At 41.0% G+C, this 27,800-nt stretch overlaps 2 protein-coding genes across 3 annotated transcripts in view; both read right to left on the bottom strand.

Annotated features, from left to right (window-relative positions):
• epb41l5 (erythrocyte membrane protein band 4.1 like 5) overlaps nucleotides 1-1,607 on the bottom strand; it is a 28,677-nt gene extending 27,070 nt beyond the window's left edge. The window contains exons 1-2 of the mRNA XM_034561099.1: nucleotides 1,411-1,607; nucleotides 266-469 (exon numbers count right to left, since the gene is read on the bottom strand). Of these exons, the coding sequence (XP_034416990.1) occupies nucleotides 266-445 (180 nt within the window). The 5' untranslated portion in view covers nucleotides 446-469; nucleotides 1,411-1,607. The remainder of the gene's footprint in view (nucleotides 1-265; nucleotides 470-1,410) is intronic.
• A 1,770-nt stretch (nucleotides 1,608-3,377) lies between these two features.
• The window catches only part of ptpn4a (protein tyrosine phosphatase non-receptor type 4a), a 62,583-nt gene continuing 38,160 nt past the window's right edge, over nucleotides 3,378-27,800 (bottom strand). For both annotated transcript variants that reach the window (XM_034562559.1, XM_034562558.1), the window contains exons 11-27: nucleotides 24,017-24,080; nucleotides 23,163-23,335; nucleotides 22,122-22,190; nucleotides 21,884-22,018; nucleotides 20,923-21,087; nucleotides 16,892-17,051; nucleotides 14,229-14,312; nucleotides 13,982-14,038; nucleotides 13,145-13,301; nucleotides 11,801-11,967; nucleotides 11,338-11,428; nucleotides 11,128-11,189; nucleotides 9,976-10,122; nucleotides 9,172-9,300; nucleotides 7,637-7,785; nucleotides 7,391-7,526; nucleotides 3,378-7,299 (exon numbers count right to left, since the gene is read on the bottom strand). In XM_034562559.1, the coding sequence (XP_034418450.1) occupies nucleotides 6,889-7,299; nucleotides 7,391-7,526; nucleotides 7,637-7,785; nucleotides 9,172-9,300; nucleotides 9,976-10,122; nucleotides 11,128-11,189; nucleotides 11,338-11,428; nucleotides 11,801-11,967; nucleotides 13,145-13,301; nucleotides 13,982-14,038; nucleotides 14,229-14,312; nucleotides 16,892-17,051; nucleotides 20,923-21,087; nucleotides 21,884-22,018; nucleotides 22,122-22,190; nucleotides 23,163-23,335; nucleotides 24,017-24,080 (2,356 nt within the window). In that variant the 3' untranslated portion in view covers nucleotides 3,378-6,888. The remainder of the gene's footprint in view (nucleotides 7,300-7,390; nucleotides 7,527-7,636; nucleotides 7,786-9,171; nucleotides 9,301-9,975; nucleotides 10,123-11,127; nucleotides 11,190-11,337; nucleotides 11,429-11,800; nucleotides 11,968-13,144; nucleotides 13,302-13,981; nucleotides 14,039-14,228; nucleotides 14,313-16,891; nucleotides 17,052-20,922; nucleotides 21,088-21,883; nucleotides 22,019-22,121; nucleotides 22,191-23,162; nucleotides 23,336-24,016; nucleotides 24,081-27,800) is intronic.

The raw sequence follows: 27,800 nt of genomic DNA on the forward strand, positions 1-27,800 counted from the left end.
GAGAGAGTGGGTGTCCATTAAATCCAAAACATATTTTTAATTCTTATTTGCCGCATTACTTACTTATTGCCTCAACTAATTTTGAACTGTATTTACACTAAATATTCTTATGCAGCCACTAAAAGCTCCTACAGGTTTCTCATGCGCTGAAACTTCCAGATGTTGTGACACACATCTGGGTGTTGATGACAGTTAGCGTCCACACTGCAGCATAATGAAGGCGCAACAACCCGAAAAAGGCTCAAACTTGAGCAACCCTCCTCACCGGCAGGTCAACGCTGACGTCCGTCCCGTCCAGTAAGGACACGCGGCAGGTGATGACGGCTTTCGCCTCCCCAGCAGCAGGGATGTGTGTCGTGGCACGCTGGGCCTCCCGTAAGCGAGTTTTCTCTGCGTGTTTCCGGATGGAACGTCGGCCCAGCGTCCTGCGCAGGAAACTCAGCATGATGGGAGGGAGGGAGGGTTACACCTGGAGGAGAAGAGAGAAGATATACACACACAAAGTTGAGTTTGAGTTTGTGAACTGTGCAGACCTGCAGAACTGTTGCATATGAAAAAAAAAATTGTGAAACTTACAAGTATGTAAGGTGGACAACAGTGTGTTGATATGACACAGAAACATGAGGTTGTTTTTTTTAACAGGTGGGCCCATTTGTTATCATATAACTAGTTAACATTAATCAATATTCTGGGACCAGACAAGGGAAACTACGCAGCATTAACAGGAGTTGGCCTTACTATATATTATATTAACTAAGTAGTTTGCCTGACTACGACTTGTAGGTCAACTGACCGTTACAGGTGGCAAACACCAACTCAGATGATGACTAACCGAGATGGCTTGAATGAATTTGAATATTGAAAGTAACGTTAACTCAGCCTGGGGAGAGGAATAATTCATCTTTAAAACTTAAATGTATCCTGTTAACGTTAATGTATTTATGAGCCCCTAACGTAAAACCAGTGAGAGGGGGAGCCTTATAATAGTAATTAAATTGGTATTATTGCTTTTACAGTTAGCGTTACTTACTTTGTTACAAAGCACTAAGCAAGCACAAAAAACATTAATTTACAAAGAGAAAACCGGTCAAAATGGACTGTACAAAACCTCTTAAAGTCTGAAATAATATTACTAAACCAAACAAATAAACAATTTAACCCATTAGCTTCACAACTGTGCCCAGTCGAGCGAGGCCTGAGGTAACGTTACTGGTGTTCTAAGCATAAATAGCAACAGGTGTGCGCTTGTTTTACAGCGCGAGCTAACCGTTAGCAATTAACGTGCGCAGCGCACAAGACTCCGGCCGCACGAGTGGGTCCCGGGCAACAAAACAAACGCCGCCTTTTGCTCGTAAAGCCGTATCCGACGTACACTTGCTCCCGTGGAGGTCCGGATAAAGGCGTACTTACAAAAGAACGAATTCAAGGGGAAAGGACGTCCGCTTGCATTGTAGACGAGTAAACAGCCACCTCGGACATGTCCATGTTTGTAACTTGTTCCTGTTTCTTCTTCTTTTCTTTTCTCCCCACCTCGTTTCCTTCTGCGGGGATAATTTTCTCTCTCAGGTCCCAACAAAAAGTAGGAGGCAAAGCTTTCCTCCGGATGTGACGTCACCTTAAATCCCTCACCGAAACGTAATTAGCATTTTTAAAGCGACAAGCGGTTTTCTTTGAGCTGGCATTGTTAATTACATTTTTTTGTTTTAAACTTAAATGCCCATGTTAATTTACATTTAATGTTTTCATTCATTGTGTAATTTGTTAATACAAGGCCAGAGAAAATAAGGTTCCTAATAGATATCGTTATTGTACATGCAATAACGATAGAAACAGTCACAAATAGCTGTTATAAATAACCACACGTGCATGAAGTAGTTGTCATGCCATTTAAAACGTACAGTGTGAAGAAGATTGGTCTCGTTATTCAATAATTGAATCTGAGCCATACCATTGTGTGTCACCATTAGACAGCAGCGTCCCCTTCTGGTTAGTTTGGGAATAATGGTTTAGAAAATGTGGCCAGAGACGATCTGACCTGTTTGACCTGTGGTCCAGTTCGGGTTTGGAGGTCATCACAGAAGAGTAGCATTGTGCGTACAAATAAATGAGTTTCTTGCCCCTGCCAACAAGTATTTTAATGTTGTAAGTGTTTTTTAGATGACATTGCTTTCAGTGACACTGCTTTCAAGTTCATCCCAAGCTAGATGAGGTAAGAGTGTTTCTGCACCCTTCTTAGTTGCTAACGGGGTAGCATAACAGGGTATAATAGTGTCACCTGTTCTCTTCAATCTGTATATGAATGATCTTTCTATAAAAGTTATTAATTAGGTCTTAATAACCATCTAATGTGGCTGATGATGTAGTCGTCCTGTCTTCTTATTGGCTTACAGCAGCTGCTCAAGCGGTGCGACAGAGGCAACATTTAGCTTGACTCCTGATGGCAGACGTGGTAAACAAAGTAAGATATTTGGGTCACATCCTCAGGAATGATGACAATGTGTTTGGATGATGTTAGTCAGCTCTCTTTTGAGTCCACTTGTGCAGTTACAGGAAAGCAACAGTGGAAAAAGCTTCAGGTGGCATTTCATGGTCCAGAATCTTGCTCTAGCTCCTGAGATGGACTATTGCAATCCACGTCAGTGACTAATGTTAATGCTGTTGAGAAATGTTATGTACAAATGTATATGTTTCCTAATCACTGTGGATGTATGAACTGCAATGATAATACCTCTGTGTTGTGGTTTTTGTTTTGTATTATTACTTTATTATGGTGTGTGAAATAAAGCTGAATTAAATGTGTGTTGATTGTGAAGGAATGCAACAGTATGGCATGACGATTATTGTTATTAAACATCCTATATCTTGTTCAAATTATTTGTCATCAGTATTAGTCATACCGTATGTATAATAATTTGTGTTCTCTTGAATATTGTTCAATTTAAATTAATCACCGTTGTTTTTGCATTTTTTTAAATAGTGCAAATGAACTAAAACCCCAACGTGCTATGATCACAAAAATGCATGTGGATAGCATATACACTGCCCAGATATTTGGCCTTTGACCTTGACCTTTACATTAAAGTAGGCCTCCTTGAATGTTTCATTTACACCAGTGTTAAAACTGTGTGCGTTTGGTAGTCATTACAGGAAGCTACTTTTATATTATTTCCTCTTGGAAAGCCTTCTGATGTTTTTTGTTGTTTTGTTTTAATGTCTGGCATTACAAACATGTATTGCTTTGGCTAGCTCATGGGAAAGATTAATCACATAAACATAAAACATAAAAAAAGAAAAAAACCTAGAAGCACGAGAAGACCTCTTGTCCATCCGCCCAACCTCACTTTTACAGCGTGGAAAAGGAGGTCTGAGGCCACGTCTCCATGTTTTCACAGAGCAGCTTTAATAGTTCACAATCAAGTGTTGAGACAAAGCACCATAAACCATGATACCAGAAAGAAACAAGCGACTGAGGACAAAGGTTTTTATGACACAGGTAGGAGTTAACCAAGGGTATAATACGGTAAAACATTTCTCATTGTTTTGCGTTTCATTGTATATACACTCGCTGTAATAGATAACGTCTCAAACCAAAAACAAAGTTGTTTTTTTGAAATAGCAGTCTTGAAAAACACACCAATTGTGACACATTTTGAATCATCCAAAAGGAAAACAAAAAAACAAAAGGAAAACAAAAACAAAATCTTTCTGCTCACAAATGATTTTCCCTTTTATTTTAAAGATTTTTTTTCATATACAACATTGTATTTACATGTTCTAGTATTATTTACACAAAATTAACAAGTGGCACTGTGTAGTTAGGAGTTCTTTTTTATTTTTAAACAAACTAAAAATGTAAAATCCCCCCCTCCCCCCCTAAAAAAAGAACAACTCATTTTAACAATGCGTCATATCTTTTTGCGCCCCTCCCCAGTTGCACTACCTGCCACTCAGCCTTCTACAAAGTGCCGTCCTTTCCCTATCCAACTCGAGCCGTTTTCATCTTTACAAAAATACAACTAACTCCAGCCCACGCCCACGTCTGGTCCCCTCCAAACCACCTTTGATCAGTACCCTAAACGCACAGAGTGCACCAATTATGTGTCAACAACCAAACACTTTGAACACAGAAAGCTGATTGTGCAGATGGAAAATCAATTATTCACTTTGCACTGCAGGGGGCCGTGTTTTATTTTCATGTTTGAAATTCATGTTTTTTCAGGGGAACTTGTTTTTGACACCACTTTATCACGAGGCCTTCGGAGTTAATTAAATTTGATGCGGTTGGAGCCCCTGCTGAATGCAAACAAGTGATTAGAAAAAGCCACCGAGTGCTGAACGTTGTTCTTTTGATTAAAAGCTCATACGTGTGGGGTAGGCCAAATAAAATAAAGACAAGTTTAAACCAGTTATTTGGTCATTCACTGGCGGCCCACAGTGCGTCCTGTGGGAAACGAGATTGATACTGCTCTGGTATTCTGCCGAGCAGAGAGAGTGGGTTCCATGTAAAATGATCCAAAAGCATCTGGGGAAGAACAATGGGAAGAATGGACCATGGATGTTGCGTGGGCTCTGTAGAAGTGACTGATGGTGCCTGAGAGAAGGAGCTGGGCAGATTTTGGAAAAGGTCCGCAATATAGCAGAGATATATAAATTTAAATTAAAAAAAAAAAAGGAGGAAAGCGAGGCTCTTCTTGCTCTGTGTCAAAAGTGTGATTTGGCTGTTTAACAGGGAGGTACGAGTCTGGGTTTGAAATGGTTCTTAGGACAGACTTTAAACAAAGTCTATCTGAGATTCTTCAGGGAAAGAAAACAACTTGAGATCAGGTTAGATTAGGTTTGTGGCTTTATGGCACAACCCTTCGTTCCAGTTGACGGACAAGCAGGCTTAGACCAGACAGCTAACAAACTATACGTTAGAAACGGAGGGAGAGGTACAGAGAAAGATAAAGACAGAAATCTGAGTGTACACACACACACACACACACACACACACACACTCACAGCAGTAGGTTTTTGTTGTTTTTCCTTTAACAGCAGGTACTGAAGCAGCCGATAGGAAAAATATCTAAAATTATGACGAGGCTACACTTCATTCCATACCACTATGTAAAGTACGATGGCGGCTTAACCTGTACTTTGACACAAAAAAAGAACGGGCAACTTGATGCTGGGTTTTGTGAATTAAAAATACAATAGTCTACTTAGTCTCATTAACACTCTCTCTTATTAACACATCATCATCTTGGCTAGAAAAAAAACAACCAAACATGCGCCTTAAAATGAAGTACCATTGGGAGAGATCAATAAAAGAAAGTATCGGTTGAGTGTTCTGTTTGTGCTGCTTCTTTGAACTGTCAACAGACAGATTGAGGAAAAACTCAAACAAAACAGCAAAGGTTGGATTAAAGGCCCGCTCCAGTGACCTCTGGACCTCAATGAAACTTAGTCAAAAATAAGGATTCGATGAGGACATTTCCAAATAACTAGTCTGATTGAGGGTACTAGCGAGTCTTACGACGGCTCACACCAGTCTCAACTGCAAATGTGTCGGAAGAGATCCATGTCTGCTCCTGTTTATGATATTTAAATGATTATGTATATAAAAGGAGGTCAGTGGAGGAAGCTTTTAAAGTCACACTAAGGTTGAGATCAGTTCACTGTCAAAGCAATTCTAAAAAGCAAAAATACTGAGAGCAGCTTTCAAGAACTAATTCATGATACTGGTGTCATTGATCGATCAGTCGGAGTGAAGCCACAGCGCTTCACACACAATGGGGATTTGTTGTCGGTGTCTGGCTCAAGGACACTTCAGCAGGGACCCGGGGTTTGATTTAAACGTGTGAATTTGAATAAAGAAATGAACTGACCTCGGCCTTGTTTCTTAGCTAGATTCTAACTCTGTGTGTCTACTGGGGCCTCTCTTTGTGACACTGTTACGGTGAGAGGAGAATTTGTTCTGTATAGTCTCTCCAATGCTGAAAGTTAGACTCTTCCCATCATTACGTCTTTCAGAGAGGTCTGATTTGCTGTGACTGATGTGAAAGAGAGGTGCCCAGCAAACACCGAGGCCGCTTCAGAGCGTCCGTGTCGGTAGAGCTCAAAAACACAGCACACAGCAGCATCAGGAGTACAACTTGCACACGGCATCGAACAAGCGGTGAGACACAAAGTGCTTTCAGCTGTCCATCTGTGCCGTCAGAAACTTAGACCAGAAAGCTGAGAGATAAAAAAAACCAAAGTACAATAAATTAAATCAGTTCTTTTTTTTTTTCTCCACGAAAAAGCAAAAGAAATAAAGAACTAGTTAGAAGAGGAATCGCACTACTTTATAGTACCTACGATTTAATCAGGAAAGCATGAAGCTCTAGATTCATACAAACAAACAAGTTATTTTTTTTGTTCAGTGGACAGGGTTTGACACAAACTAAAACACAATAAATACTCTTTCTGAGGAACAAAAGATAAGGTATATCTCTTTATCAGCTAAAAGGACACTAAAAAAAGGGCAGGTCCGTCTGGCAGACTCGCTCAGAAGGGGACAGGGCGACCCGTCGCGGAAATAAAACAACTTTCCATCCATGGGGGCAGCCCTTCCTCTTCCTACTTATGGCACTACAGCAATTCCCCATCCACATTTTATTCTCTCGTACGTTTAACTTTTCATGACTTTTTTTCTTTGCCCCGAACACACAATATCCACTAATGGTACCTATTCAACACAGCTGGGTTTCTTTTTTTATTCTAGCTTGTCCATGACTGTCACGTATGTTCGTTTGTGTGTCTTTTGTTTCCGTTTTTGTCAGCATAAAGTGCAACAGTGCTCTTGTTCTCTCCTCCGGCCCACCTGGCCTCCTCCTAGCAACCCACATGACTACCAAAGTTCAAAAGTCACGGGTTAGCAGGATCAGGGTCAGGATCAGGGTTCACGCTGGTCTCACTGATGGCGCTGATGGCACTTGCAGCACTTGCGACGCTTGTTACGCTTGCGACGCTTGGCTCCTCCACTTCCTCCTCATATTCATCCTCCTCCTCCCCCTCTTCTGTCACTTCCCCCACATCAAGCACCTCCACCTCTTCGTCGTCATCATCCTCTTCATCCAGACCTCCTTCCAGCAACTCCACCACAGCCGCCTCCCCCTCGTCCACCGCTGCCATCTCGGCTCCTTCTCCTGCCTTCTGCTGATCCTCCCTCTCCTCCTCCACATTTTCTCTCAGCTGGTAGACGACGGTCATGAACGGTTTGACCAGGCCCTCCTCGAAGACCTTCAGGATGGCCTCACACACAAATCGGTACTGGCTCTGATGGAGAGAGAGAGAGAGAGAAATATTGTGGCTGATGGTTTAAAGAGGATGAGAGCAGCTAAACAGACAAAGGGATGAGTCTACATACAGGTGTTTGTATCATCATGGCCCTTTGGTCTCTCATGGTCCTGACGATATCTAAAGGATACACTGGCTGACCACACTCCATTAGACACAACGCCGTCTCCATGGTGATCAGAACCCCTGTCCGACCAATCCCTGCACTGCAAATAAGACAGACCAGAGAGAATCGGAGTGGAAATGAGTTGACTGTGTCAGACAATCACCATGGAACCACACACAAACCAGCGGATTAATGGATTCCCCGCTGTACCTGCAGTGTACCACCATCGGCTGGTCCTGTCCGGCGCGTTTGGTCCGTACTAGAGACACGAAGTCCAGGAAATCAGTGGAGTCATCCGGGACGCCGTGGTCCGGCCAAGCCAGATACTGAATCTGGGTGAGCTCTCTCTGCTGCTCACTCTGAACACACACACACACACACACACACAGTGCAGATAGAGTGAAAAGAAGAAGCCAAATTACATCTAACCATATTTTCATGCGCTGCCTTGTTTATTATTGGAAACAAACAGAGGGCATTCACACTCACCCCAGTCATGACCCAAGCTTCCCAAGTAATAAATTATTCTCAGATATCATTCATCCTCAGAACCCAAAACAGGTTCTTGTATTTCATGTGGGCGACCACCGCATGTTCCATTGAGCTCTGAGTCCTCTGGGAACAGCGGACAGCACCCTGTGTGTGTAGTTATGGCCTTTAAAAGGCATTATAAAACGGCTAGTGTGAATAACAAACAGTGGTTTTATTTCCTCCACTCCGCTGGACCACATGGTGATTAATGTTGTTCTTTTCCCATTTCATCAAATGCCAGATATTGAAGACAATATTTACTATCGCTCTGCTACAAAATGTAAATTGTTATGTTGCTGCAAAAAACACACAGAACCAACAGCCGATAACAACTGACCAGTTTCATGTGCGACTCAGAACCCCTGGGTTCCTCCTTTATACTGCCTTGCTGCATCGCCATGGTAACACATCTATCTCCATAGCAACAATCACAGGCAGAGGAGAATGCTAATTGCCTCCTCCTACAGCCATATATTTCAAAGGTCACAATGTATGGCGGGCTTCACACAGATAACTAATCAGGAGAACACACAGCAGGAACATGTGATCATCTATTGAAAGGTAATGTTCTATTTGATTTTGTCCTCAATACCGCCATGTTATGTCACATATATTACGTGGCACGAAAACATTTAAGGAAGACTTTGAGCACCAAACATGAAAATAAGACAAACTTACATTCTTCATTTTTGTTTTTCAAACTTCCACCGTCCCACTCTCTGTTCCGCTCTCCCTCGCTCTCTATTTGTGACTGACCGGGGCGGTTGGGTTGTCATGGTAACCAGAACCCAATACGTGGCTTGCATGCAGCAGCGGGATCCAGAAAAAGAACAGCCCACACTGGTCACCATGGCAACCCACCTCCTCGGTGTCCTCAGCAGGCTCATCCTTGCTGAGACACTGGTCCCTCGCTTTGATTGGACCCGGCATCGTTCTCTGCATGCCTTCAGCCTCCTCTCTCTCCTGCTCCCGTCCACTCCCTCGTTCCTCTGATTTGGTCCTAATTGTTCTTTCCTGTTTGGCACTTTTTTCTCTTTTATGTGTGTTCCTGACATAGGCTATCTTTGATGAGACATTTCAGACCAGGTCATTTGTACTAAAGCTGATGGGTCAGTGTTTCGGGTAAGTGATACAGGAAATGAATGTAAGTTCATGTGATGTCCCTAAAAGTGACCCAAAAGTAAACAAACTTGTACGTGTGCGTGTGGGGCTACCTGCGTGTGTGTGAGAGTCATCTCCCGGACCAGGAAGGCAGTGTTGCCTTCTTCATTGTGGCAGGCTACTGTAAAGTCTCCGTAGGTGGCGCTGCGGTCTGGATTGGGCCAGTACTGATGACACTTCACCTATAAACATAGACAGAAGTATTCTGTTGACAACTGAACAGTTAATATACTTAACCTGTCACTGCTGTTATTCTCAGCTCTGGGGTCAGAGGTCATGCTCTAGAAGAGACTCCCACTTAAGCTAGCCCTCTGGTCCTCACTGTTGTGTATTAATACACAAATATATAGCATATACGCTCAATACATCTGGAATTATTAAAAACCTCCAGTGGTATGAATGGATCGTGATTTCAAGATGTCGTGTCACAACTTTTCCTTTAAACACTTCTTTTTAAAGAAATTAGCAAACGATGCATGTTTGAAAATTCCCACCTAGTTTGATGATTAATGGATCTTTTTTTTTCCACACACAAATTCGACTTACTTTGTGTTTTTAATGAATAATGTTCAAATGAACAAAAGACAAAATGTTCCCAAAAGCAGTGTGTTGTAATAGATGAATATTTTTGACAGGAGAATTAAGACAAAGAATTTATCTACACATGCATTTTATTATCTAACAGCTACAAATGGGAAATTTGGGTTTTATCAGGCTTGCAAAATTCAAATCAATGACACGTGCACAGTAATGGTTTTTGTTTTTAATGGATCAGACAACAACAATATTTTTTTCCCAACATGCTGCAGACCATATGTGGTTTCCTGTCCTCGTCTTTGAATAATGCCTCTACATACCCGTCCTCTCTCGACCTGCGTAGTCAGCATCACCACCATAGAAGAGCCCTGCTCCCAAGTCATTTGCCAGAAGTCGGGGCAGGTGTTGGGCAGGGGGCCCTGACATGCAATATAGCGGTTTATAAGACTTGAGGCTGGAATCTCCATCTACAGAGAGAGAGACCCACAGACATTGAGATTCAGAGATATTCGGTTACAGCGATTTCACTTTACAGCTTGTTTTCAGCTGTGCAGAGAGCTACATGTTCTCAGGTTGCTCTAGAAAAGGTAGAACCACTTTAACTTTGGCCAAAAAATAAATCAAGACATGCTCTTCAATACTTTAACGTGCTGGCAAGGTAGCAGCGTTTGGCCTCCTGTTTGATTATGCCTGTGAGTCACTTACAAGTTCAGACCTTGTGACATTATAGTGACACTAAAACTGCAATTGAATGCCATCCCATAATGACGTACATTTCTCATATATTTTTAATTTCTTGTTAATCAAGTTGTCAAGGAGAAACATCTCCTTGACAACTTGAGTGCTTAAAGGATGAATGTCCAAACACTTCACATACAGAGAAATTAAATGAGAACAACAACAGAACGTCTGGCACTGTCAGATTGACCAAAGGCAGCAGGATGTGTTCCATCTAATAAATTATGACATTGATGAGAAAATGTATTAGTGGATGTAAAGAGTTGATTAGACGAGTGAGAAGTGAGTGTCCTAATTAATTAAGCCTAAAAAACATGTTTGAAAAATCTTTCTTTGATGCAGCGTGTGAGAATAGTTTTCTTCTGCCGTATCATTATTTTCCAGCTCATTAATCTTTGCTGTGCTTTTATATATGTTAAGGTCATGTTCAGTACAGTCATTACAGGGCATTAACAGAGACTCAAGAATGACTACCAAAAATGCATTACCTAAAGATAAATCTGAAAGGGGCGTAAATCAATAACATTTATTGAGCTGCTGATAGCTTAAATGGCTGACTTAAAAAAAAATGCAAAACATGAACTCACAATGTTATTGGCTCGTAAAGCTCATGTGGCTAATTCATTCACCAGTACGACGAACATGTGTTTTGATGGTTAGCCAAACAGACCGACCACCCACCCACCACGTCTCGCAGAGATATTGATGGAGAGATAAAATAGAAACAAACTCACATTGATGTAATTTGCATTGATGTAGTCATCTGTGCTTTTCAGAATGACCCGCGTGGCATCATCTGCACGTCGGAGAAAAGACAATAAAGGGAGTAAGATTACAAACAAACAATTGACAAACATTGAAGGAAAAGATTGGAGGAGAGAGAGTATCAAAAAAGGACCAATGTCAGTTCATATTTAAACACACAAGCCGACAGAAATACGTACAAGGAGATATGTCTCTGTAGCGATTTTTGGAAACGTTCTGAGGTAATTTGGCACACAGCATGGTCATCCCGGGCCTCTTCCTGTACAGTTGCTGTAAGAAAAGCAACACAAATTCATATTAAAGTTGTAACCCCCAGATATTACTTTGCGCTTTACGTACACTAACTTCTTTGACAATTAAAATGTAAGAAAATACTTTACAAAATCACTACAATATCTTTGGGTTCATTTATGTGTGTGTGTTTGAGTCCGACATTCCTCTCCAGTAAGAGCACAACACAGAGCTTAAACAGGAAGCTGTTAAGTGGTTATGATAAAAGGACAGGAAGTTACGGGAATGTGAACGAGGAAAAAAATGTGTGACAAATGTGCTTGTAACCATTTCACAAGTTTGTCTCTGTAAGCATACATGCACAGGATCTATATACAGTATGTGTGTTTATTATAAATACTTTCTCCTTACATCAAACTGAGCGAGGATGGCTCCACTGCTCAGGCCTTCCTTCAGAATGACCATGGAGTCCCTCAAAGCATGCTGGTCTAGCTGGGCGGGGTCCTGAAGGGACTTCTCAGGAATATACTGAAAATCTGGCTCCGAGTCCACCTTCTCCTCCACCACGTCATAGATGGCTGAATGGGACAAATAAAACATATGTCACAGTTTATAGACACAGAGGAGTTGATTTACCTTTAAAGAACTACATAATGAAAAAAGAAAACATGCAGGATAAAGAAACGCTTGAATTCACAACCAAAGCACTGAACGATAGGAATACATAGTTCATCTATCGGCAAATACCTATATGCCTACATTTAAGAAAAACAGCAAAAACAATTATGTGAATTGACAGGCATTTAATACATTGATGTAATCTTATATCTACCCTCCTGTAGGAGAGAATATAATCCATAAAACCCTCTTTGACAGAGTTAAAATACCAAGAATCCCCATCATCTTGAAAAGCTCCCTTTGCTTCACATATGCTGATTAAAGGGAAATGATTTGCCATCTTTCTACACGGTGAATATACAGTATATATGGCTGAGCTGTAACTTCACACATCTCCTCTCAAAGTACAAGAGTGAGATTTAGCAGTCCAGAAAAGACCAGAAGAATTATCAAGGCTGGTGACCAGATGTGTAGATGTTAATCTTTAAGAGTGTGCTGTCTGGGTGTTACACTTTTCCTGGTTTATAAAGTGGAAATTCATGCATCACTACATTAAAATGGGTTGCACCACATGTTCAGATTAGCGTTCACTAAATGTTCACACCCAGTAACTGCCAGATGCACACTACCGTTGGAAAGTTTGAAATCTCCTCCCACATAAGTTTGTCAGATGGCTGGATAACAAATCCAACAGCATTCTCCTCCGTCATAAACACTGTGGGGATTTCAACTAAATGGAAGTTTGAATCATTTAATTATTATTCTTTCGGGGGCAAAATCACTTTCACAAATAAATGATACATTTGGTGTCTAAATTATACTGTTTGTTTATCTTGTTGAAGTAAAGAAGAAAAACATAAATGTAACTTCTGATTCCAAACTTGCAGTGTAACGGTGATGTAGCTGGCGGCCATAAATAACAATTGTATATGCCAGTTATGTAACAGCTTGTAATGCTACAATGACTTCCTGTTTACACTGTTGGTTGCTTTGATTGGAAAGCGCTAGAGATGTTTCCTATTAACGATTTACCAGAGGTCTTTAGGAGCGACATCGCCACTCAGAGTTCACCAAAGTTGAATTACTGGATCTACTGTGTCACTTTCGGATGAGATCCAACCAATGGGGACAACTCACCATTTGGTCTGACCAATAGGATCAGCTCTCCAGAATGGCTCTCACAGCTGGCTTTGATGAACATGACCACCTGGTCATGGGTGTGGTCAGAGATGTCCCGCCCATTAATTAAGACCACCTGGTCCCCCTCGTTAAGGCGAGGCACACACAGGTCGGCCTGAAGAAGAAGAATGGAGACACGATGAGAATGGCGAGATAGCATCATCAGTAGTATAGTAACTTCTTTAGTGTGACAAAAATTGAATAATATAGTAGAAAATGTCTTAAGATATGAGAACGCTAAATAATTTGCTCTCTAGCCGGTTGTGAATGGCCGGCTGGCGAGCAAGCTACGCCCGAAAGTGCTTTTCAACACCAAAACAAGGCCAAAAAGACAGATGACCACAGGTTTCCCTTAATTTTAAACTGGACTTTTGTGTTCCCTCAACAGGGAATTAAAAGCCTCTCGTCTACGAGACCGGTGTCTTGGGAGAGCTGCAGCCGAGGAACGCCCTGACGCGGATGCAATCAGACTCTACTGCTCTAGTAAGCTCACAGCACCACTGTGAGAGTGTTTGGCCCGTTGGTGCCCGTTGTGGAGCTCATCAACTTCGAAGACTTTGGGACAAAGTTTTGATTTGCCATCAAATTTCTAAATCCACAGTTGATTTCTCACCTCACAAATTCTCAGAAGTGAATTAAGTGATGAACTTGCACACAACAATAACAAAATTAAATAATGCATTGTGGGATACAACAAGCAAGGCAGACTTATCTGAGGATTTTTTTTCTAAATCAGTATGACATTTTTGGCCTAATCAGTACCATACTGCTCGTATCATATGCTTGTTGACTCACTGATGTTCCAGGAGCCACTCGAGACACAATGATGGGCATCTTCTGGTCAGCTCCCCCCTGGACACACACAGGGAAGATCAGTTAGCTGCGAGAAACCTTTGACACACTTCTTTTCTAAAGAAGAGTTAACAGTTCAAACCAGGAGTATGGAATTGGTCCCGATGCATTAAGTACAAGTGATGAACCAAAGACCAAAACAAGAGCAGAACAAAGAATAGAACATTTTCCAACTACTATCAGCTCTCACCTTGACATTGAAGCCAAAACGTCCATGTTCGTCAGGAATCATCTTAATCAGGACCAGATTATCATGAGGAACAACTCCATTTAGCTGCAAAATTTGAGACAGATGAATAGAATTCACATACTACTATCCTCCAGACCATCCACCCTATTCTACTGTTGCATTCAGAGTAAATCTGCACTCAATTGGAATGCCAGCTCCACATCTTTAAGATAAGATCATGATTTAGAGGGCAAAATAAATATGTTTGGCCACTAGGGGGCAGAAAAAACGTTTCTTTTGCAGAATAAATAACCTATTTATTTGAAGACAGTTCTGGTTGTAATTTATTTGCATTATTTTTCTTTTTTAACTTTTTCTTTTTTTCTTTTTTCAGTTGCTGTTTCACAGAACAAAAAATGTGACAAAACACCGGAAAGGACAAAATGAGGGTAAAAAAATAAAGTAAATTAACAGGGGGTTACCAATCGCTCTTTACAATTTTTGATCCATTCTTTTCAGGTCAGCTCAGAACATTACTCATCTTTTCCTAGGCCCTTTTCCCTGCGTTGTCATTTTGAGTATGTAGAGTATATTTCCTCTACAATGGAGATTTTAAAGAGGTAGATGTCCTCCTTTTGAATTATGTCGCCAGGTATCGGTCCCTGGGAATCTTGAAGCATAGGATCTCCTCCAGAGTCTGAATAACTTTGGCCCAGAATGTTTGTAGTTTTATACATGTCCAGAAAATGTGTGAGTGGTTGGCATTCATCTGCCCACACTCTCCAGCATGGCTGCTCTTTACCCAATTGTTTATGTTTTGTGTGGGGTGTAATGAAAAAGCAGATTAAGTACTTGCAACCAAATTCCCTCCGTCTTCTAGAGCTGATGGAAGTGTGTTGCGTTCTACACATGGAACGCCAATCACTCTTCCACAGTTTAATGTTCAGTTCTACTTCTCATTTCAGTTTTACATATAGTGTGTTTCTTCCGTTTCGTTTTTTGTCAACTACTGTACAGTTTCGATCACTTCATTACCTACTACTGATATTCCTTTTTAAATGTATGTATCATAGAAATGTCTTCGCTGTAAATATCTGAACAGGTCATCGTTTCCTAAATAAAATTCTCTTTTGAGTTTTTCCCTCTATAAATGTACATACAGCCGTTGTTCTTTTTTCTCTCCAGCGTACAAAAGTATTATCTATCTGTCCCGGTCTAAACTTGGTGGTCTGAAAGGGCCAAATCAGAAGTTTACAGTCTCCTCCCAATTTGTATTTTTTGACAAATTTTCAGTGATTCTTCTATAATGTAATGTTCTCCTTTTTGGTCGGTATATTCTTTTCCACATAGCCTGACCTGGGGTTGAGATTATGTTTCCATCCAGCTCAATACTCCGGGGAGCACCAATCAATGTATCTCAATTGAGCCGCGTAATAGTATTCTCTGAGATGTGGCAGTGCTAGGCCTCAGTTCTTGTCAATTTGGAGTGTCTCAAGTTTGACCCTTGGCCTTGCTCCTGTTCAGACAAACCGGGATATCCGTTTGTCCCATGTTGTGAACTGAGATTCTGGGCAGTACATTAATTTTCACCACCTCAATTCTTGATGCAATACTAGTGTTGACCATTTTGTTATATCTTTCTGTATCCTATTCATATATTTTGTTCATTCAGTAATTAACATGTTGCTTCCCACTTCAGTTTATAGTTCTGCCTAATTGCCTTACTTGGTGTGAAGAGACAGTACCTGTGTTTTTGTGATGTTCAGTTTATAGCTCGACAGCCGACCGTAGTCTCGCTCCCTGGACATTTATTTGTTTTCAATTTACTAATCGCCAAGTCCAATTCTTTTTTTGTGATGGGGGCAGTTAATTCGTCATTTTGTATTTTTGCTATGGAAGGAAGATCTAATGATGACAAGTATTGTTTAATGTTATTTTCATTGACATTCTTAGGCTGTGAGTATAGGGTTTCTTAGTAATCGTTAAAAGTTGTATGAATTTCTTCTGGTTCGTAGGTTATTTTATTAGTTATGGGGTCTCATTTCTGAGTATTATTGAATTAATACTTTGTTTTTTCCTGACGCGCGCTGCTAAGATTTTGTTTGCTTTCGGGCCCGATTCATAAAAGGTTTGTTTTGTGAATCTCAGTTTATTTTCTAATTCTTCATTCAAGGTGTTCTCCATTTATTTTTTTAATTCTTTTATCTGGTTTGACACTCCTTTGTCCCCATCTTTTTGTTGTTGTTTCACTAGTTGTCTCAATGCTTTCTCTAATTCATCGTATTTTGTCCTATTCATCTTATTTTAGTATGCCGTTCTAGAGATTAGTCTTGCTCCCATTGTTGCTTTAACCGTGTCCCAGGCAATGGTTGGGCCTACCAGGCCATTCTTAGTATCTTCTATGCTCCATAATGTACTCTTCCGTGTGTTATTCAAGTAAATAGTTACATTGCAATACATTTATTTGCATTTCTAATGATGTTTCTGAATAAAAAAAATGCTTAGAACCTCAAAATGCAAATTAATATTTAAAAATAAATCTATTTAATAAAATGAGGGCATGTGTTAAAACTTGTGCAACACATTTTGACGGACTGCTGGGTTGAGTATTTCATTCAAATGCCTAATGTAACCGGGCATATTTATATGTACGCCGTGTTACAGTCTTGTTTTGACATACTGACCGTGGTCTTATCAGTGTTGACAGGGACGTCGTACATCTCATTAAGGTGGTTGTCCAGGAGGCTCTGCTGGGAGTGGGCCTGGATGATCTGGCTCAAGGTCTTCCTGCTCAGCTGCTTGGGGGGCAGAGCTGGAGGCAGGCCATCTAGCGCCTCTGGAGACCTGAGGGAGGTAAAGACAGAGGGAGGGGCGAGTCAGGGACAGAGAGGAGATGAAAATAAAGAAGAGGGAGAGAAGTGTGAATGTTGATACTGATGAAACCACAGCGTGGCATTTTAAATAAATATGGTGGGAAACCAAAGACAAAAACATGCAGTACAGAAAAAGACAAGACTAATGGTCGAGCTAAAGATTGTGCTGTTTGTTAACGAGGTGGGCGCTTTAGTAGAAAAAGAAAAAGGAGACAATGGTAGAAAAAGAGATAAAGGGAAGAGAGAGAGACAAAAGATTGCAAAAGACAGAGAGGCTTAGCACTGTGTTAGTCACAATGCATTAACCTCAATAAAAAGGCTGCAAGAGGGAACCCTTTCCCCCCCCCCATCATCTAGACAGTAAAAGGCAGTCAGTGTGTACGATGAAACGACACACGCAGCCAGGTAAGGCTTTCAAGCAGCATTGTGGATCTCACTCTGGGGGGTAAAAGCAAGTCATTTGATTCTGAGTCTGTGAATGTAAGTGTGTGCGTGGTCGTGTGCAGGCACTCTTGGGGGAGCGGCAGTCAAAGAGCATTGCCTTTGTTTTGGCTGCTGCTACTGGTGCCACTTTGTGTCTTAAACACACACACGGAAACGAACATGTATCATGGGTCAAACGCAGGTCGGGCTCTCAAGAGGAGGGCAGTGCACAGCAGGCCTGAGCCTCCTCCTGCATCACTTTTCTCGAGTGAAAGGGATAATAGTAAAAGTAGCTTCATTCACACAATGAAGCCAAGGCCCTGGGATAAAGATATTTAACCCTTTTTCTAACTAAGACCGCCTTTTTAGTTTTCCTTCTGTCAAATACTTTGAAGGTGACTGAATTTTTAAATGTCTTCTTTTGCTTTGAAAGCCTCACAGAGAAAGTGTTACATTTCATAAACAAAAACAACGATGAAATATGTTCATCGACAATCTTTTTTTCTTAAGACTAGACGACGACGATACTGCAGTCATTAAATGCAATACTGTTGAAGAAATGAGGCGAAAAAATGTAGTTAAAAAAAATCTAACTTAACTGTTTGTGTCACCATGCACATTCTCCTCCTCTCTCTCAAACTGTCCGTCACTGTCCTCCTCGTCTCAGTCCTGACATTTGTGCTGCTGGAATGTCTGACATTTTCTCAGGTAAAATAAGTTGAACTAAAATGGACAAAATCATTTTGGCAAGACTAGATTATCTGAAATTTTAATACTGATAATAATATGATCTCATGACTAAAAGGGAACATTTGACACAATACTAAGATGAGATAAAAAAAAATGTTTCTGACAAAATGACGAGAGAGAACATTTTGTCACAGGGAATGACTAAATGTTGATTGAAACAAAAATAAAATGTCGACTAAACGGGACTAAAACCATTGAAGTTGCCGTCGGCTAAAACTATGAGGACTAAAAAGGAGTAGAATGTGATTTTCATCTAAAGTTTAGGATGAAGACTAAATGTAGCTGCCAGAATGAACACTGGACAGAGGATAGCCCGACATGGGCACAGTGACCAAGTCTTAAACCAGAAAAGAAACCAAAAAGTACATTTAAAAACTATTTTTAGAGATGTTTTTCAACAAAAAATCATTTCTGAAGCCAACCTTTGCTTTACATCTGTGAAGAAACACGTCTGATCATAGAACACTAAGTAAGCTATCGTGACACACTATGCAGTAGCATGCAATGTGTTGGTACAATCTACGATAGAACCGTCCCTTTTTGTTCCCTTACATCGTCAACAAAATATAAACACTGCATTTTGAAAACCCTCCCGGCAAAGTGCCGTGGTGCTTTTGACTCTACACAACTAAAAACAGAACATTATAGAGCGTGTCTGAGGGTTACGACTTTGTTGTATTGCTGATGTGTTGAACTGACTGTGGCCTGTGGGACAGAAACCAGATTCTAATTTAGTTTTTATTGGAGGAAAATCTTGGGAGGAACATTGGGGAAATTTGGATTATGGGCCTGAGCAAAGAGACAGACATGAAGACAGGATTGAAAATATACAGTTATTGTAAATGCTTCTTTAAGTTTAGGGATGCATGGTTTTCCCCAAAGAAGGCCGACTAACATAATTGGGAATTCAGAAGATTCAGAACTAATAGCTCCCCAAAAAACAAATTGAATATAGATAGGAACCAAATCTTTTAAGAAGTCCTCCCAATGGGGTTGGCAGAGGAGAAGTCAATCATGTAAACAGCTCAGTTTAATCTTACTATAGCATCAACAGGCTGAATGCGATTATGTACGGTTATGTGTTTTCAGGACACTTGTAAATTTGAGGCTTTTCCTGGTTAAATAAATTTAAATGTACAATAGCAGCGTGTATTCACGAGGATGATGATCAACACATGGCTTCTTGTTGATTCTTTTTGCTATTTGATATTTCAAGCACATGAGTCAACAAACTGACTCGACAAATATGAATCCAAGAAGTTTTGCTTAAAAGTGAAAGTTTATTAAAACAGAAATTTTAGGAATTACATTTTTTTTTAAACATTAAGCTGATGTGCGTATTGAAAACCTTACTGGCTATCACAATGGACATATCAAAGCCAATTCAATAATATGGATGATAATGTGTGCTGTGTGAGTAAGAGCGAGCAGGTGACTATGTCATCGTTTGGCTCTGTAACAGAAGGATGCGCCAACAACTCGGCGTGTGTTTAGCTTAGTAGGCAGCAGAACTACCGCTGTAATGTTACTTAACCAGTCGGACTTCCAGCTGAGAAATGTTCTCACACACACACACACACACACACACACACACACACACACACACACACACACACACACACACACACACACACACACACACACACACACACACACACACACACACACACACACACACACACACACACACACACACACACACACACACACACACACACACACACACACACACACACACACACACACACACACACACACACACACACACACACACACACACACACACACACACACACACACACACACACACACACACACACACACACACACACACACACACACACACACACACACACACACACACACACACACACACACACACACGAAAAAGCATGCTGTATCTACAGCCTCGTTCAACAGCACATATGTGCATCTTACATGCGTGGCTCATTTCCAGCTCCGTACAGTAAAATGTTCCGTCTGGACATTTAAATTTAAAAATAAAAGATGATATTTTAAGGATGAACTCATTTTTCTAGAACATGTGTGCATGCTTTAAAGTTAACAAAACAGATAACCTTTCTCATACTGCCTTTTCTTTTCTAATATCCCGCTTAAACTGAATGAGATATATTCAGTCTAGTCTCAGCTTTGACTCATAGACTTTTAGGCAAACAGAAATGTGAAACTTTATACGTTCTGCAGATATTTTATAACGTGCAAGCACAATAAGGGCATGCCGAAAACAAACACATTAATTCCTAGTTCAGCCCTGTCTAACCTCTCCGCCCTGCTCCCCGCTATAAACACATTTTACAGGCTGGTTTTCAAAGGGTTCATCTTTCAATGGGGCCAGCTAAGTGACACTGGGAGAGGGTGTGAACTGTTTGGAGAAGCCACAGGCACAGACAGACATTTAAAAAACAGTCAACTCAGCAGTACAGTCAGACAGAGTGGCACTAACACTGATGAATAAAATGAAACTTCAAAATTAAGAGGGGGGGGGCTTTATTTATGAGGCAGTTAAGTGAAATGTAATTCCCTGTACAAAGGTTTGTGTTTTATTTTATTTTTTATCCCGAAGACAAACAGCTTTAAATAAAGTGGGAAAAAGAACACAGGGAAAAATGAAAACGATAGTGACAAATTAGTTGAGACTTGAGACTTACGGTGTGGAGTCCAAGCTGATGCTGTTGGCCTGCGTGGACGACGCTGACCTGTGATTGGAGGAGGAGAAGACAGGCAAGCTGGGTGAAGCGTGGATCACATGATCGACCAGGTGGCCAACGGAAGAAGGGCGTAGTCGTGTGCCCTCTTGTACAAACAGTGAGTTCCTGATGAACAAAACACACAAAGACACACAGCGTTAAAGGGCTGAGAAAACATCCTCAAATCTGTTTTGGCACAGACCAAAATGTGTCCGTTGCTTTGGCTATTAAACACTGAAGTAACAGAAAGCTGCTTTCCAATGCATATTCAGAAACGTACTCTGACTTGCTCTTTAAGTTTCTGATTTAAATCACAATTTTGTGTTTTGATTAGAAAAAGGACTTGTGAGGCTCAATACTGTCTTTGTTTGGACACTGAAACGCTGAAGTACTATTGGCTGAAGAATCAAAACCTTTCAACGATACTTGATAAATGCAAACTGCAGGAATCGATGTGAACTTATGCAATGTTTTCTGGATATGTTTTGGGAGAAATAATAATCAAGTCAGAGGTCAGAGGTCAGAGGTCATGGTTTGGCTTCAGAGACTTGCTCAAGGACACAATAAAGTAGTGACTCCCTAGTCTCTTCTGCAGCTGGCAGACCTGGCTGCCCGCTAAACAAAGAGAGGTCAACTTGTCAGAGCTGGTTTCATAATAAACATGAACTACAGACTACATTAACTACAAATGACAAAACAAAAACAAAACAATGACAAAGCGTTTCTTCTACAAACATGAATACAACAATATTGTTTTAAAACTATACTTGGCTTCCCTTACATCTCAGTGAACTTAATTTGTGTAATTAAATTCCTGTAAAACAGTCATTTTGAATATTCCCCACCATGTTGAACATTTACATTTCCACAGCCACAGCTGTCTAACAGGGAAGCTGAAGTGAAGCCTGAAACTATGACTCACTGATTGGGCGTCCCGGGTGGCGAGCGAGTGGGCAGGCTCTGGGTCTCCAGTCTCTCATCTGATAGGCTGTTCCTGCTGACTGACTCCCAGTCAGTTCCGCCCAGCAGCTTCCTGGCCAACGGCTTGCTGGGCGATCTGCGCAGACCGAGACATTAATTTGGTTGTGTCCAAAATAAAAACAATAACAATAAAACAAGTTCCTGTAGTTCATTGAACTAACAAGAACGCTGTCTATTACCTGGCAAATACCCGGTCCTTGATGCCTTTCTCCTTTCCATACTGCACAGACTGCACCTCCGTCCGCCCGCTGGAGACAGAAACAACAACAACCGTCAGTGGACGGTCTTGGAAAATATAACTTTAACTGGTGAAAAAGACTGAACATCTTTAACTCTTGGGTTTAGCAAGGTTTTAAAATGTATAGTAATAATTTACAATGCTAAGTTTACTTTAATTTGCCATATTTTCCCCAGAAATAAAATCTGCCTTAAAATGAAATCTTACAAACTAGTCAAAATAACACCAGCATTAGCAGTCGAGTCTGCCAGTAAAAAGTGCAACAGATTCAACATGGATATTTCATCATATAATACACTTTTAATAACACAAATTCTCAATTCAAAGGCGTATCGTGCTGGAATTTCAGTCAATATCCAAAGAGCAAAAACACACAGACACACCATCAAGCCAAACATCAGAGCAAAGCTTGCTGGGGTTGCATCACTGCCGCTCAATAATGCATCACAAGACCTCAAACGCTCAGTTCACCTCTCACACTCATTTCATAGAAAAGAGAAAGAGCCAATGAAGTGAAACTAAGTTGTCACAAGGCACAATATAGTCAAATAATAAAATAATAATGTAAAACTCCCCAAAATGTATAGAACATCACCAATGTAAAAGTAGTTTGTTGGAGAGGTGCACATGGACGCCATAAATAATTAAGTTGTGGTTTTCTGGGTGAAGATAACATGAGAGGCACTTCCAGTGTTTCATCCTTTTAACCCAAAGGAAAAACAACTGCATAAACCTCCAAACAAACATGTACTTCTGTTGATGTTTACTGAGAGGCAGACAGAGTGAAATGTAGACAACGAATCCACAAGTCTGGTCCATGTCAAAGTCTGGCTGTCAGGGTCAGACCTTTCGGAAACTCACTGTCTTGCACTGTGGATATGGATATATATATATATATATATATATATATATATATATATATATATATATATATATAGTGTGTGTGTGTGTGTGTGTGTGTGTGTGTGTGTGCGTGTGTCACCAGTATCTGAACTTCGAGCCCAGGGTGAAGTAGTGAGCGAAGAAGTTCTTCTGTGGTGGGATAGGCCGATCCAGCCTGAAGAAGGTGTGGTGCTCCACACAGGCCTTCCACAAGTTTTTACAGGCCCGATAGTTCACCATGTTGAAGCCCAGCAGCGTTTCCCGGGTCTCAGTCTGTGTGCAGGGAGGGAAAGAAAATGGTTAGTGGGCCTTTAAATAAGAGTTTGGCATTCAGCATGTGATGTGACCAGAATTCAGTTTATCTGAGTCCTACAGTCGGCATAAAGTAAAGATTATGCAGTAAAGACAGGCAGTGTGTGCTAACCATCTCACTGTTTAACCAGTACTTTTAGCTAATTGTTTCAACTGTTTATCCATTACTTTTAGATATCTACTACAACCATTTCCTTTCAGTGTGTTAGGGTGTTGCAGCTGACTCAATGTGTGGATATATTTTCCAAATAAAATCATAACTTCCAGCTATATAACGCTAATCCGTTGACAGGTCAATTGTCTGTACAATTGTTTGTTGCATTATGAATAAGAAAAGATCCACGTGTCAAACAAGGGATGCAGGACACAGTGGGGGATGAGAGCAGAGTCAACGAGGTCACAGACAGCAGGGGGTTAATCCGATACAGATTATAGACACATGCAGACACAGCTCAGATAACATCTAAAGTATATACACACACACACATCTAACAGTATGCACAGAAAGACATACACACGTCACAATTGTGGGAGGGAGGTGCTAGTTAGTGTGTGTGTGTGTGTGTGTGTGTGTGTGTGTGTGTGTGTGTGTGTGTGTGTGTGTGTGTGTGTGTGTGTGTGTGTGTGTGTGTGTGCACCTACCGCCTCTCTTCTTAGCTGGACGAAAAATTGTTTGCACTTGAAGGATATTTTCACTATTTTCAACCTGAAAGCAGGAAAAGATAAAGTGAGTGTTTCCACAGTTAATGAGCCAATCAGCTGTATTGGGACACTGATGTTACATTTTTACACTTTCAATAAAGTCATTTTGCTTTGGAAAGTATCATTAGTGGGCACTTTCTTGAAATACATATACATTATAATTGTGTATTACACATATGTATTACTTCTCTTTTACAGTAATGTAGATGAAAAATGTATTTTGGTAATTTCAATAGCCAATTAGAAATCTAGTAACAAAATTGACTAATATTGTGCAGAAGAAACGGCATTGAGTGATTAAGTGTTTCATGTTTTACATTATCTTTTTAATTTCATTGTATATGCTGAAATGTGCTCCTCCTGATGGCCATGACCAGCTATTGGGATAATATTCAATGGTTTTTGCACAATTATAATCATTAATACTGTTTCAGATATCAAACCTCATTGAATTGTCCCTGCCTTTGTTAGTTGAATACAATCAATTGACACCGTGTTAAAATGCAATTGTGTGGCACAGAAGAAAGAAGCACTGTTTCATATTGTCTGAACCCAAATGCACTCAACGCAAAACAAAGAACAGCTTTATTTTCCTCACAGCTTTCAGGTTGATATAAACAGTCATTGGTCACACCACTGTGATTCTTCTTCCTCAACATCCAATTATCCCTCTCTTCCCCCTTTCAGCCATCTTACAGTTGGGGATATTATCTTATTTAGCACTGTCTTCATCCATTGAAGCTTTAGATGCAAGTGAAATATTAAAATCCCATACTTTTTATGTCTGAATAGAACAGTTGCTATTTCTGGAAGTTAACTTACAATATCCTGTACAGTTATATCCTTCTTGTCCACCTTTGTCGCTATTATTAAGGATGTTTTTCTGTCATTATCTTTCAAGGTAGCAAGCTGGGTGTGCAGGAAGATGACGTTGACGTTCCTTATCCCGCCTACCTATTGGTCGACTGCATCTCAAACATGCTGACACACCTGTCAATAAGCAAAACACCACACCCTGGGCGGCTATTCAGAGATCTAGAACCACATCAGGCACATTTGGCCTCTTTTGAAACCTTCGGTTAGAAACTGGAATTCAAAATAAAGTTTCTGAGAGTCTGAACAATGTTTGACGCACAGCATTTTAATTTTACCATGCACAATTTGCATCTTAGCCATACTCGCGCCGGTCCACCAGATTCTAAGCAATATGCAGGTGAGTTAAAACATTCATAACTGGCAGCATAGATGGTTGTACTGCATTCCAAACGTCCCTTTCAGGAATCAACACATAGAATTGAAAAGCACACTTCTCCATGAATCGCCTGTTAGTCAAGTAAGCTGACCCATGAGTCACATCCCAACTGTTCATTTAACCTCCGACCCGCTCCCCCTCCCATAGCTGGAGGGGGAGAGTATGACCACGCTGGAGTCTCTCAATGGTTCAACAATGCCAATCTTTTCCCATCAATCTGCGTAATAGCTATTCATGCGTCTAAAGAGGCCGAAGCGGTATGAAATAATACTTGAATCAGAAGACCACACACGCACGGCCACAGTACGAGGTCTGCTGATGCGCAGCAGCGGAGTAACATAATCCCTTCCGAGAGCTCTGTTGCTGCTGTGACTCATCGCTCACTGCTAAATATATTTTACATACTTACTCACACACTCGTGCATGGACAAACACACACATGCTTAGGCAGGGTGTGAGTCATCCCCCATCTAAGTGTGGCTCATCTATCAGGCTGCTGTGAAGAGAAATAGGAAAGAGGCAAAAAAAATCTCTCTCTTTTGACCCTTCCTTACTGCATCTTACGGTTCCATTTATTAAACGCACGGGGGAACGATGACGCGTCAAAAGAAGAGACACCAGGAGGTGTGACAGGACGTAAGCCGATGTCGAAATAGTGAGATTTTGTTTCAGAGAGGAAGGAGGAAGAAAAAACATGGAAAGAGAGAGAGAAGAAAAATCTGTGAGTGTAGGTTTGAGAGACACTGTGGCCTATTGTGTCGCTCTCTCGTTCTCACACATGGTAGTGGACAGCTGTAGTAGACACCACTGTTGGTCTCTAAATTTAGCTCAGCAGACTGGATACGAAGACACTCACGCGGGCAAACTGTTTTGTTTTTTCTCCACTTTGGAGGACTGTGCATTGATTCATTGCATGGAGACGTATCCAAAACCAAAAAACAAATCTTTACACTAAAAATGTCATGGATTTGGCTCCAGATGAGACGCGGGTGCCCAGATTTACGACTTCAGTTCCCTGCAATGTCAGTAACACAAAAGCCTTCATTCCACAGACTCTTGGTGAGCGTACACTCAAACTCCTCTTATCACAAACATCTTACTGTATGAGACATTCACTGATGCTCACACACACACACACATACATACCAGCTGCTATGTGCATTTGGTCAGGGTGTGTGTGTGTGTGTGTGTGTGTGTGTGTGTGTGTGTGTGTGTGTGTGTGTGTGTGTGTGAAGCCTCCACACGAGTGAATTATCTTCCAGAGTTACAGGGATTTGAGTTGTTACTATCCCACCCCCGGCAACCATTAACATTTAGCCTCCCACAGTGCAGCAGCAGAGGATGGGAGATTTCCAAGAATCAATACTTTGGAGAGAACGAGAGGAAGAGACATAGGGTGATGAGAGTAAGTGAATTAGAGAGGTAAAAAAGAAAAGAGGACAACGAGGGGAGGAGAGTGAGCAGATTTGATGCCTATAATATTTCCAGGAAACCGAGTTCAACATAGAGCCCTCCCCCTAGAAATATCTGGTGGATTCATCTGCATAATTCCAGCAAAGATCAACTCCGGCTTAAACGTGTACATGCGATGACAATAATCACTATGTTTGAGGTTACCAAAATATTACGCAGCACATTTTCCCAGTAAAAAGACTTCCTGGACGCAGTTAAAGGGAAGTTGGCAGATGTTTGAGGGGCAGAGAGGTTTGTGACACGAACATCAAGAGTTTGATTGGGGGAATGACAGAGACGCTGTCTGCGTCCACAGAACGTAAAGCAGCAAACTGTTACAGAGGAGCTGCCAATAGTGACGAACATATCAATGGAGAACGCTTTTTGTTTTCTGTTTTTCATCCACAGTTCTACTCATTCACATCTGAGAGCTGCCATGTTCCTGCTATTGGCTACAGAGTAGGTTTTAGAGCCACTCTGTGTGTAGGCTTCCAGCAGGTGTAACTGAAGCTGTTGAACTTCTGACCACAACCTTCTCTCATGTCTCGCACTTACTTGCTTGAGTTACATGCTTGTACGTTTTATGTTTCATCTCTTTTGGTAAATATTTTTGCCCTCCAACCGAAACACAGAACTGACACTGTTGGTGGAAATGTTGTGTTAAAAATCTGATCAAGCATCAACAGCTGTCCCACTGCCCCCGAGTCCCAAGGCGTCCCCCCGGGTTCAGGACTATGTTTCCCCCTCAGAGATTCATTGGGTTTCCATGGTCTCATTATCTACGGCTGCTGCCGATGATGATTACATATCTACTGAATCCATCACCACAGCAATTCACTCCAAAACTGCAAATCATAGATGAAAAGGCCAACCTTCAAAAACTCAAATCTGACACTATCGTTACTGGTCCTAAAGGTGTCACCGAAAGCACCCACAACATCCGTCTCCCCATTAGAGAGGTCACCAGAACAACATTTCTGCTGTTGCGACGTCCCTATTGAGGATCGACAACTTCACTCC

Source organism: Cyclopterus lumpus, chromosome 21 (genome assembly GCF_009769545.1).
Source record: "Cyclopterus lumpus isolate fCycLum1 chromosome 21, fCycLum1.pri, whole genome shotgun sequence".
NCBI lineage: Eukaryota > Metazoa > Chordata > Actinopteri > Perciformes > Cyclopteridae > Cyclopterus > Cyclopterus lumpus.